Source organism: Uranotaenia lowii, chromosome 2, assembly GCF_029784155.1.
Source record: "Uranotaenia lowii strain MFRU-FL chromosome 2, ASM2978415v1, whole genome shotgun sequence".
Classification (NCBI taxonomy): domain Eukaryota; kingdom Metazoa; phylum Arthropoda; class Insecta; order Diptera; family Culicidae; genus Uranotaenia; species Uranotaenia lowii.
Genome location: NC_073692.1, coordinates 167,885,530 through 167,899,339, shown reverse-complemented (window position 1 = coordinate 167,899,339; position 13,810 = coordinate 167,885,530). Strand labels below are relative to the sequence as shown.

Sequence of the window (13,810 nt, the reverse complement as noted above, 5' to 3'; positions counted from 1 at the left end):
GGCTGAAGCTAGTTCTAATCTGATTATCGATGGATGTGCAATCGAAAGAGTACACCAAGTCAAATACTTAGGAGTACAAATAGATGAAAAGCTGAATTTCGTAGCTCATATCGACTACACTGTCAAGAAGATTGCCATGGAATATGGAATACTTTGTCGGATAAGCAGATATATGACTTTCTGGTCAAAAATAATCTACGTAAAATCTGTTATTATGCCACATTTCGACTATTGCGCTACCATATTGCTTCATGCATCAGATACACAAACGAAAAGGCTGCAGAGAATACAAAACAAGATAATGCGAGTAGTGTTACGATGCAATCGATATACTCCAAGTGCTCTTATGCTTGATATGCTTCAATGGTTGACAGTTAAGCAGAGAATTGCGTACAACAGTTTGATTTTCATACACAAAATGAAGAAAGGAATGTTACCATCTTATTTATTGGACGGTCTGCAGTATGGTATCGATATACACAGATACAATACAAGAAGAGCTCAAGATTTTAGATTACCAAACACGAAAAAAGAGATGACCAAACGTTCTGTTTTCTACAACGGACTGAAGATGTATAATAACCTGCCACTGAACGTCAAAGACAGTTCGAACCTAAATGTCTTTAAGAAACTGACAATACAATATGTTAAACAGTCAACCTGAAACAATGACCAATCCTAAAAAGGATCATATGGATGTGATGAAGATCTGAAGAAGTATCAGATAAAAATAAAATGTACGGTGATGGACATACGCGGGAGTAAGACAAACAAGTCGTACAGAAATTGATCGAATAATGTAAACATAATTATCCAGAGGATAAATAGTCCCTCCCACTTCTAAAGAAGCGTATGGGGTGGAGGAAGGACCCAAATGGGCCTGTGGGACCATCACAAAAAAAAAAATGTTTTCAAGTAATTCTTCTTTCATGTGTACTTATCTAGTTAATGAAAGGGCTTTTTCACTCATACATTCCTTTTGGAAGTAACAAGTTTCGTCTTTTTTTTCATCTTCTACGGATGTGGATGGTATTCGTTTTTGGATGTAGTTTGACGAAAACCACGTGTTGGGGCGGATAAAAATAGTTATTTCGAGTCGTACCACCATCAGAGTGTTTGTATGACCGATGTGGTAGTGCTTCCCCATAATATTGATTGAATACTTTTCGAACTTGAAATCTAAGCTGTCAGTATTTATTGTACGTTCACAGAAAACAAAAACATTCAAAATACCTCACAAAATTTTACCGTTTACCCAACTTTTCTTCCCATGGAATAAAATCTAAATATTGATGTTACCAATGGTCTAACGGACAACAAGACCTATCGAAATCACGCGCTAGTACAATGCTTGTCTACTATTAGCCACGTTATGTTTGATTACTATCAACCGTGGTGCATGCCGCTTATTTATTTGTTCGTCAGCATCTCTACAAATTGTAAATCGAGGCAGAATGAACACACCGGAAATTTAGTTAGGTGAACTGAAAAAAAAACTAAAAGGACTTTTATGTTATACAATTTTTTTACTTGATATATACATAAGAAAACATTTTCTAAAAAAAGGTCAGTGTGATTGTTTGATCATCCTAGTGATAAGCATTTAGACATTGATTCTGAGCTATTTAGTGTCTGTGGATGTAGATAAGCAATTTTTTTTCTATAACGGCTGTATGACTTTGGGGTTGACTTTTTTTTCTGATAATACTGAAGAGTATTCCAAAGTTTTTCAAAAGTATTAAAGGTTTTATTTAACAAAGGTTTTAAGTTAACAAATCAGGAGCAAATCGTGTGATATGACACAACGAAAGAAGACCGCTCGTAAAACAGTTTGTCTGATATAATTTCAACATTTAAATTTAAAATATTTAAAATTATGTGAAAAAAAATCAAAATTAGGTAATTTTTTGTTTTTTTTTTTAATATTGAATTTGAAATTAGTTGTAGAATGGTTTTTCCTGAAACGTTATGTCTCTAAAACTGTTACTTTTTTGGAAAATGTTATACCAGATTTGAATTAAGGGGCATAAGTTGCTTCAAACACTTAGGTAGCAACTGGCCGTTTTCTTGAAAACCCCAACTAAGCCCCAGAAAGTCGTGTTTCGGCGAACAATTTTTTTTTTCAAGATAACTCCAGATTTCGACGTTTCATGCATTTCTAAGTCATTCGGCTTCAAAATTAAAATCTCGATTTTCCGAATTTCCTATGGTCTCCTCTTTGGTGATTTTTGAGAGTAATAAACCGAAATTTTGAGCACATTGAGGCACCCCTAAATCAAGTCCAATGGAGCTGAAATTTTGCGCTGGTCAGTTTTCTTGGGCCAGTCTACAAAATGTATATGGTCGGTTTTCGAAAATTACACATGACTTATTATGCTGGCACCCTAATATAACTAAAGGTCTCATAAAATTATTAAATCTCGCGTGAGCTTTCATTACTTCGTATGAAACATCTTAAGAATTTACAGAAAACTACAGCAAAATTATCTAAACAAATTTGAAATTTGTATTTCGCATACAGAATATGTTGTTTAGGCTACAAATATTCTAAATGGAAAGAAAATTCGACGAGTTTATGTCAGATTTTGTATTTTTTCGTAATAAAACTGTTTGTTTACATTTTGTTTCATACGACGTAATGAAAGCTCACGCGAGATATGCAAAAAACACAGCAGAGTGAGACGTTTTTTAGCCAAGTTACATTTTTCTGATAAAATTAATCTTTTTTATTTAGCTTAGCTTAGCTTAGCTTGGTTGACTACTCATATCCACCTTAAATCATTGAACTTGAAATGCTGTGAAGATATGATCATTCATCAAAAATATATATAAAAAAATGAATCTTCTGATAACATATTTATCCAGTTCTTTACTCAGCTTACGCATTTCGAATTCCACGATCGCTGGCGTGGCTAAGCAGAACAAGTTCCACGTCGCCAATGGTTGCTACTCCGTGATTAATCGAGGCCATCAATTTTGCACAAAGTCCAAAAGAATGGTGCTTGGGATTAGCAGCCATTCTCATTGTACAAAACTGATGCTCTCACTTTTTTATATGATTAATAACGGCGCCGGCCACGTCCTAGTAGTCAATAAGGGGAAAAAGGAAGGAATGTTAGTATGATACTCTTTAGGTTCATCTAGCAACCTCTTGCTCCTGCATAGTCCAAAAATAATTTTGAAATAGTCAGAACCAGAGATAAGTTAGTATCACCAACTATGGAGACCGTCTGTACGTCTGCGAATCTATATTCAAGTATCCAAGGAAGGAGTTGTGTTAGTTAATGAAAGGTAGAGATCAGGATCCATTTTGGTAAATGGTGCGATCGAGTTTTCCTACACCTCCTATGCTCCTAGATATTTCCTAAGGAATCTCCTATTTCTATCTTTGAGGCAGTGATAAGAAGTTTAATAGTAAAGTAAAAAATATTCTAAAATCTTCTTAGCTAACTTGTTTTCCTAGCTGTTATTCCTGCTACATTGATGTATTTTCAAAAACGACCTTTCAGGGTAAAAATACTTCTATCAAACTTCAAAGAATAGTTATAAGGAGATATATTAAAGATTAAAGTTTTGTCAATGAATGAAGTAATCCTCTTTTTTATTTATTTTACTTTATCAATATGTTATGTGAATTGTGATGATTGAATTAGATCGTTTTTGGAAACCCATCAACATAAATCAACTCTTTGCCTCATATTAATGTAAACGATTATTAGTTTTGAAGCATCTATCAACAGTTCATAAAGCATATTTTAAGACATTATCTTGGAACAACCTAACATTTCAAGATTAAAATTAGCATTCTGATATTCGATATTGTAAAAGAATAAATAACTCACTAGAACTATTCATTTTATCATTAATTTGTATGTTTTTGTGTGTAGTTTCTGACATAACTAAATAACTTTAAGCATTGTTGAACTTCTTCTTTTATTTAGAGTCTTTGCTGATAAACTGATTTATATTCTGGTATGGTTGCAATCCTAAAATTATCCTTTACGTTACTCATGTTCAACTTTAAGTACTTCAGAAAAATATTTGAAATTATTCTTAAATCAAGTTATGACCTTTATGATGTTTCTTGGCAACTTTATAAACACAAAAGCTTCCTGTTGATGGGGCATCAGAAAAACGCCTAAATGTATACAGTACTAACTCTGTTGAAACGATAAATAAACTTGTGCAAAATATTACATGAAAGAATAAGAAATGCTGAATTGAAGCATGGACTAACCAAATCTTGTTGCAAGCGTTGTATGAAATATTTAAAATAAAACAAAATGTATACTTAGCTTCGAATAGTCGTTGTGGTCTTCATGTTTGGCATCTGCTCCGAGAATATATGAAACTGTCATCAGATTGATCATTGTTCTAGAGGCATTTTATTTTTTTTTTCACTATGACGTATCACTCTCAGCACAGACACATCTGTTACACACGTTACATTAAAACGACCGGACGTTACATGCCGGTCTATAAGCTTATAATGATGGAAGCTTTTGATGTGAAAGCTTCTTGGTTGTAACACCTTCTCTAGTGAAGCTAGTACGTGCTAGTACTTCATATTTTCATGCACAGGACATATCAAAATTGAATATTTAAACGATGATTATCGCGTAAACAGAGGTAATTGTAAAGAAACTTCACTAAACCCGTTTGAAAAAGCACTCAGCGCGTTCGTTCCACTAAAAGCATCGAACAAATAATCTATATTTCACTCTTAATTAAGAATTTTCTATCACCGATAGCAGGAAAACAAACCGTACTTGGCAATGTTGCCAATAATGTTCTCAAAATTAATCTTTTTTATTTCACCAGAAAAAGGTATCGTTTTTCAATGTTGTTGTTGCTATGTAATTTGTTTAAATTGGCCTGAGGAACGAAGCCTTTAATACTTTAATCGCAATTGTTTTGTTTTTCATTCTTCCTACGTTAAAATTTTGCTTAAATTTTCCTACGCTGTAATATATGTCTTATGTAAAATTTGTGCCGAAAACAAGCTCCTGTCGAAATCTAAGGTATTTATCCTCACACAAAAAATATCTTACATTCAAGTGATCCAGCCCTGTCTTATTCATGATTTTCTATATTTTCACGAATCTTTAGTTCAATTGACTAGGCCATTACCATAGTTATTCAGTATAAAAAAAATATTTTTTTATAAAACACTAGCTGACCCGGCAAACTTCGTTAAGCCTTTGAATTTCGCAAAAATAATGAACATGTAAATAAGCAGAAAATAGGTAAATAATTATTTATGCTCATGAAACTGGATTGTTACCTTCAAACGGAGTGAATTGACGCAGTTTTTTGACTATTTTCGTAATACTTTTGTCATATTATTGTTGTGCCTACCTCCAGGGGCAAAAATCTTCGAAGAAGATTGACTTCCAACAAAACTGGAAAGCGAATATCTTCTGGCATAAAGTTAAAAATCTATTTTCTTCCGTTTTACATTTTTTTTTTTTCATTTACAGAGGATCCTTGATACCGATATGTTCAATTTCTATTAACCCTAAGATAAGTGCCAAAAAGTGTTTTGTTGAAATGTGTCGTCATTTTAAGCAGTTTTGATCAACTGTCTTTCCTTTTTCGCCAAAACCATGTTTGAAATTTTCTTTATCGTATAGGTGCCAAACTTGTAGAAATGGCACAACACTTTTCATGGTATGAAATTTCGCGATTTTTTTTTATGCTGCAAATATATAAATATCAACAAATTCTCATATACCATTCTGTTTTTCGTTATCTTTCATGCATTTGATATGTTCTCAATATTAGATAATCTCCTCTAAATTTTTGAAATCATCTTTTTTATATTGACTTTAACTTTATCATATTTATCGAGAAATGGATGTTTAAGCACTGAACAAAGAAAATTAGAACATTCAATATATGTGTATGTACATGGAATTTTTATTCACAACAATTTCAAATGAAACGGTTAAGAAATCTTTATTTACTTTGAGATCTTGAATTCAAAATCAGAAATGAAATTCAAAAAAGTCATTGCAAATCTAATTCAGATTTCATTATCTCTGTTTTGGATCTTGAATCATATTTTCGTCGAGACTAAAATTTTTATTTTCAAGCTTCTTGTATTTGAAGATGTTATTGAACGAATTATCTGTTCTTGATTTCTGATACTGAGTGTTAGATCAAATTATGAATTTTATTTTTACAAAGTCAACCCTATTTATATCCTTAATTTTGTTTAGTTTTTTAGCACCTTAGTATGAAAGGAAGAAGTGGATAGTATCTAACATTTCCTTGGTTTTCTGATGAAATTCACATAGAATTACAGATTTAATATTATTCTATTCTCGAACTAACTCATTACATTCTTGACGTTTACAAAAACCAAGTAAATCAATTTATGGTCGTCTTTTTCTATTAATTAAAAAATATGCGTTCTCTTGATGTCATACCATAAATATGAACAGAAGATTCTGTAATGGAATATTTCATTGTTATCTGTTCAGTTGTTTTGGATATGTCAAAACTTCCACAGTCATACGTAGAATATTATTTTTCTTGAATAATATGACAGTCTTTCATTTTACCGGAAAATAAACAAAACAAAATAACGGAGTAAATAAAAGAGATCAGAATTTTTCCCGCGCGTATCCTGGTCAGGCAAATTTATTCTATCTTAAAACCTAACAATATCCGGGCATTCGATTTCAAAATTGTCAATCAAAAATCCGGGCAATACCAGGCAAATTTGGGCTAAATTCAGAAACTACTCAAAAACTACTACTACTACTACTTTCTTCGAAACGCATCAGAAATTTTGGAAGATGCCTTAGAAGAATCCGACAATTTTGAATCGTATTTAAAGCATCCAGAAACCGTGCATGATTATTATGTTAAAAATTGCTCAACAAATTTCGTTTTAGTACGCAAAATTTAAAAAAAAATTAACTTAATAAGAGATTTTTTTTATTTGGCAAATGAAATGACTAAATACGTAAAATTCGGGTTTTTTTTTTATCAAAATCCGGACAACCGGGCTGGACGACTTGACCGGGCCCTTTAAATTTTGTTTTATCAATAACCCGGTCAAGTCCGGGTAAAACCGGGCAATCCGGCTAGCTTTTAGTAAATTAGCTTAAAACATGTTAAAGTTGCCTTGATGTTGAAGAAAAATGACAATTTTCGAAAATAAGTATAGTCCATGCCGGGTTATTGCGTTCTTTTTTTTTCCACCCTATACGGAAGGTGAACAATTACATCCAAGTATCCATTTTACTGGTGCCACGTGAAAAGTACACTTGCAATGAAAATTGGCGCCAAAACTTCCTATAGAGAGATGGATGCACATCAGTAAGCCTTGATTGCTTTTGGCGCCTTCCTACTCTGGGTGATTCCAATGAAAAAAAAATGAAATCGGGTGCCATGACTTTTATTTGATACGAATAAAAACTAAAAATTAATTTTCAAATTCCACAAAAACATTTTCGAAATTATCTCTCCGTTGTGTTATTCTTCGCGTGAAGACGAACACAACAAAAAAAATTGCATGCAAATCGGATGATCCAGTGAAGAGTTTTGCGTGTTCGCACATTTCTGTATGGGCTGTCTCTCTCCCTGTTTTATATATATAGATGTCTTTGGATTTGTACAGAAAATATATCTGGATTTATAAAATAACTAAGACTTAGATATTTAATATTCTCCTGCAATCTGATGATTTTAAGTTTTGTAAGACAAATTCCTATTCAAGTTGACAATTGACTTGATACTAAATTTTGATGTATTTTCAACATATTTCTGTACAAACTATACAATTCTTTTTCTGCAACTCTATACAAATTCTAGAAAAACTGAAATTTTCACAGTGGCCCAAAAGAACAACATTATAATTCAAGTTAACCGGACTTGCAACCGGTTTTTGCAAAATTGTTGGAATTGTGGAGCAAAACAATGAATTGCGGTCAATTTCGTTAGATTCGTTTCAAAAATTTATAAAAACCTGAAAATTTAATACGAAAAGACAATGTGTTAAGACGTCGAAGTATTTGTCATGATTTCTAACCGGTTAACAAGTTTTTTGTAAACAATTGTAAGAAATATAAGAGCTTTGCATTGATTTTTTTTATATTTATATTATTTATATTTTTAAAGTTTATATTTCGGAACGAAAAACTAGCAATCCTGTATTTATATTTTTAATGTTGTGGCTAGACTTCAAACCTTCAACGCCAAACGTCATAAGATTGAACACCGGTCATACATAGTAATTTTTCTATAGGTTGGTGGTTCAAGCATTTGTCAGATGCTAGCCATCATAAACTTGAAAAAAGAACATCTAGGGTTGAGAAGAATGGTTCAAATGTAACAAAAATACAGATATACAGTGCCAAGTCACCAAAATTTCGTGTAATAATACTGTGACAGTTAATCTATCTTTGAAGGAAAATGTTAACAAAAAATGTCATCAGAGTTAAAAATTATGAAACTCTCATATTTAAGTGACAGTGCCAACGAATCCCACTTCTGTAGAATCATAATGGCTCGACGTTAGCTCAATTGGTACAACAATACTTGCATTCCGAGCTCATGACTATGCGACGATGAAAAACTCATCAAACACTTCGTCAATCGGCAACCCTTTCTTTTGCTTGGTTCCGACACTTGGAAGATGTTTGATAGATGTCTGGTCGACATGAAATGACGTCAGTGATGTCGCCGTCGCTGATGTTGTGAACTTCCAGGGTTGCTAGCGAACCGGGAAAACCGGGAATATCGGGAAAAACTTTGGAATTTCATTGCGTCACCGGGAAACCGGGAAAAACCGGGAATTTCGGGAAAATTGTCATGTTTGAAATGTTTTCACGGGATTCCCAAAATATGTTTAAATAATTTGCAAATTTAAGTGTAGTTTTTGTCGTTATAGATTTTTCTCATAAACGCTTTTTTTCGTTCATTATTAAACAAACGAAGTTTGAATCGCTTTGTTAACTAAATGTTAGCAATATGTAATATCTTATTTTTTCGTTCGTCGCAAGTGTGCTACACTTCCAAGCATAACTCAAGTGTTATAAATTTAATATTGAAACAATTATCGACAAAACTAAACACAAAACTAACTACAGTCGAACGTCGAAGTGAAAGTATAGGAAGTATAGCAACATACAAATGCATTAAAGTGATCTAGAAATGCAACTATTCAATGTGTATTTGATAAAAATCCACTAAAGTGAGTTTTAATATGGAACTGTGAATATTCTCTTTGGTAATATCCTTTCGGTACCAAAACATCAATACAAATCAGGTATTTACTCTAATTTCCTTGGTCTAGTCAGGAAAACGACTGTAGCAACTCTAGCTAATAAAAGGTTTACACTCTCAATTGAAAAGGTTTTGTGTTTTAAAATGCTTGGGATTTTATGTTTTCTCTCCCTTATAGAGGTTTCTCATTCATCCAGGTCAACTGTACCAGTTTTAGTATTCGACGTCAAATGATTCAGAGTTTGATATAAACATTTCATTAAATTATGTTATGCAAAAAGCAAATTATTTGGCAGCGTGAGACGTTTTTAAACAGAGTTACACCTTTTTTCACAAGGAAAAAAAATGGTTTTTCAATGTTGTGTTGTGTATTTCATTTGAATTGGCCTGAAGAACGAAGCATTATATCTCAAGTGTTTAGTTTTTAATGCTTCCTACGTTAAACATTTGCTTAAAGTTTCCTACTCTGGAATATATGTCTTATGTAAAAATTGTGTCGAAAAAAGACCGTCTCGAAACCTTATGTCCTTACGCTCCTACAAATAATATTTTACATTCAAACGATTAATGTTAAGCTTTGTCTTATACACGATTTTCTATATTTTAACGAATCTTTAGTTCAAATGACTAGATCTCATTGTTTTGTATTGGAAAAATAAACAATTTTTTCTAAAACATGTCTTTGGATTTGTACAAAAAAAATATAACTGCATTCAGCAAATAACTAAATATTTTAGTGGAACCTAATGATTTTATGTTTAGTGAGACAAATCCCCATTCAAGTTGACATTTGATATTATGTTTCAATGGTTTTTTTCCATATTCCTATACAAACTTTACAATTTTTTTCTAGAACTCTATAAAAATTCTAAAAAATTTCACAGTGGCTGAAAAGCACATCTACACACAAAAAAAAGCATAGTAAAACTGTGGTGGACCCGCAACATTGTATTTATCAATATTACAGTTCGTTTATGCATGCAAAGCATAAACAAACTGTATATCGAACAAAGTCCAATGTGAGGGCTCAGCGCAAGACGCTGACTCCGCACTTTCGGACTGTACTATGTTCGGTTGGTCACCGCACGCAGCACTGTAAAGAAAGTAGCAAATAGATTAGTCTTAAGTGACACACGAACGACAGCACACGTATTTTTATTCAATTAACAGATATCACAGGGCCAGAGAATGGGAAATAGTTCATGGCGATCCTGCCCGGTTTTTATTACTTGGTGACACGCGACGTTCGGAAAAGTAAAACTAGTTAAAAGTGCAAGTGTCAAAAATATTCCCTTAAAAAGTACAAAAACTTAACTAGCACTTTACAATGGGATGGTTCAGCGCGGACGAAATCGTCGCGCCGGTGACGAACAGTGCGTGCGAGCAAAATCAAGTAGCCCAAACAGTGGCACTGTGTGCGATTGCGGCAGCCGCTATCGGATATATTTCAGTTAAGGTGATAATAAAACTGCACCGCCAACAAACGGAACGAGTAGCCACTCGTGCGATCCAAATGAACAACTTATCGGCAACACCTTAAAAAGTAAAAAAAAAAAAAAAAAAAAAATGTTAACGGGGAAAAGAAGTGTGCTAATCTAGTGAGTCAGAAACAAAAGACAATCAATGAACAATGAGTACAACAACAAACTACGAACAGAACGAAATTCTGATTAAAATATGCAAGCAACAACTGGAAGCGATAAGGGAACAACTAATGCTACGGCTGAAGGAAGATCCGTTCACAGCCCAAGACAGACTCTCGAGCTGATAAATACATCGGGAATCTTACAGACGATAGTATGAATACTTCTTCCACTGAGCAAACGGGATTATTGTTGACAATGCCGTCGGGGACGTTGGAAACGCACCTGAGAATTGGAACCGGATCTAGATAAGTATCTATAGGTTTAATTTAAAAAAAAAAAAAAATTAAAATAATGTTTTTAATGTATAGAGTAGTCAAAAAGCTAAAATAATATTTCGACTTTTAGGAACAAACAACAAACAGAAAAACAAAACATGGAAAACCAAAACAACCAACAGAGGAAGAGAACAAATGAAGAGAAATGAAAGACAGAAAAAAAAAAAATAATAATCGTAAGTAGAAACTGTATTTTTTAGAAATAGTGCTTCTTCCCTACTCAGGGAATGGATAGATTTTTAGAAGCGGGAGATTTACTTAACCAGCTTCTGATAAACCTCACAAAGAATAATAAGTTAAGCAAAAAGACAAGGAATCTTAAAATCTTACAGATTAAAGATACCTTGTCTGATGCAAAAAACTTTGTTATAAAGCAAAGAGGAAAAGAAAACGAACAAAATATAAATAAAAGATATGTACATTTGAAAAATGTTGCCAGAAGTTGTTTGGCAATATTAAAATCAGATAATTTAGAAAAAACAGAACTAGAAGTAGTCCTACTAGAAAAAGTTACCAAAGGTTCTGAAGGACCAGGTATTTCTAAAAGCACTAGACCCGAAGGAGAACAGGAAACCGACGACGAAGAAGACGACACTGGAGAAGACGAAGAAGAATCCGAGATAGAGTCTGATTCAGAAGAAGAAGAACCAAACGACAAAATGCCACCAAAGCTAGACTTAAACATAGCTTTAAAGGTAGTAAAATCTTTCGATGGTTCCGCAGTTAACCTGCAGAGCTACATCGAAAGTATAGAACTTTTAAAAGACTATGCGGAAGGAGTACCTCCCGCAGAGCTGATAAAATTTCTGAAAATTACATTGACCGGAACTGCCCGTGGGGCATTCGACAGTGTTGCAACCGTCGATGCCGCCATTGAGGCATTGAAACAAAAATTCGGAGTCAAGCTCACTCCGAAGGCGGTGGAAAGTGAGATGCTTTCCAAACGCCAAAGCAACAAGACACTAACTGATTTCGGAGACGAAATCACAAAATTATCGTCCAAATTGGCCGCTGCTTACGTTTCGCAAGGAACGTTTGCCAGCGAGTCAGCCGCCAGCAACCTGGTAGAAACGGTTGCTGTGCGCGCATTTGTTGATGGGCTTAAAGATCCATCAGTAAAATTTTTATTAAGAGCACGAAACCCGACAACTTTAAACAAAGCGGTTTCAGATGCTCTGGAGTGTCAAGCAACACCCCATCAGGAAAACTGTGTTGACACTCTAATGGCACTCTGGTGCACAACCGGAAAACCGTCATATAGAGGCAATGGACAAAATCAATGGAGAGACAGAGGCCACCCTAGAGGACATGGTTCCTACAGAGGGAATAATGGATACCGTGGAAGAGGTAACCATTATACCAACTACAACCGTGGTTACAACAATAACAACTATGGTAATAACCATAGCAACCAAAACCAAAGAGGGAATAATCGAAGAGGTCGAAACGGTCCACACATGGCAAACATTGCCGAAGGACAACAACAACAAATTCAACAACAACAACCACAACCCCAAAGACAAGAACGAGAAAGGGAAGAAGCCAATCTAATTGATCTTTTTCGCTAATTTTAATGCGAAAAAGGCTCTCAGAATAAAATTTTTATTATTTGGTAAGGAAGTAGAACTAATAATTGACAGTGGAGCATCTTGTTGTATTTTGGACAAAAGATGTCTCCCTGAAATTTTCAATATAAATAATTCACAAACATTGGAAATAAGTGGTGTAAACGGAGTTACCAGCACGCTGGGATACGTTGAAACTTTTGTAGGATACAATTCTGTAGAATATCCCATTAAGTTTAATATAATAGAGAGTTTACCGGATACAGTTAATGGTTTAATTGGTACAAATTTCCTTAAGGAGTTCGGAGCAAACATTGATTTCGCAAGAATGAAGATGGAACTCAAAAACCCAAATCACGAGTATTTTACAATACCGGCTAGAACGGAAATTGTTAGATACATCGAAACTAATTTTTTTGAAACGTGTGTTGTATTGAATGAGGAAATACAACCACAAGTATTTGTTGCAAATGCTATTGTACAACCGTCAAACGGAAAAATACCCATCCGAATGGTCAATGTTAAAAACAAACCAGTTCGAATTTCAAATCTGAAACCAACAATCAAGCCAGCCAGTGAGTATTTGATACTAGCGATGGATTATAAGAATGATAAGTCAGACAGAATCCAACAGCTTTTCAAAGAATTGGATTTGAGTCTTTTGCCAAAAACAGAGAAACAGCATATGGAACAAATTTGCACAAAATATGCTGATATATTTTGTCTTGAAAACGACAATCTGACTGTAACAGATATCTACAGTCCAGTGGTTAAAATAAATAAAGAAGCCCAGCCAATTTATAGTAAACCCTATAAATTGCCGCAAATGCAAAAGTCGGAAGTAGAAAAGCAAATTCAAAAGATGGTAAAGAACCAAATTATTGAGAAAGCCACTTCCGCATGGAATAGTCCAATATTGCTAGTGCCCAAAAAATCTTCAAATGACAAGAAAAAGTGGAGACTTGTTATAGATTACAGGAAGCTAAATACGGTAATTGAGGATGATAAATTCCCTTTGCCTAATATTGAAGACATAATCGATACACTTTCAGGTGCTCGTTATTTTTCGCATTTAGACTTGTCACAA

The 13,810-nt window shown here is 33.8% G+C and overlaps 1 protein-coding gene across 7 annotated transcripts in view; it reads left to right on the top strand.

The window, feature by feature from the left end:
- LOC129744682 (uncharacterized) overlaps nt 1-13,750 on the top strand; it is a 69,488-nt gene extending 55,738 nt beyond the window's left edge. For 4 of the 7 annotated variants that reach the window (XM_055737327.1, XM_055737325.1, XM_055737321.1 and 1 more), the window contains exon 2: nt 10,408-13,750. In XM_055737327.1, the coding sequence (XP_055593302.1) occupies nt 11,386-12,726 (1,341 nt within the window). In that variant the 5' untranslated portion in view covers nt 10,408-11,385 and the 3' untranslated portion in view covers nt 12,727-13,750. Of the gene's footprint in view, nt 1-10,381 lie in introns of all 7 variants that reach the window. The other 3 variants (XM_055737324.1, XM_055737323.1, XM_055737322.1) reach the window with 3 other exon arrangements.
- The last annotated feature ends 60 nt before the right edge of the window (nt 13,751-13,810 follow it).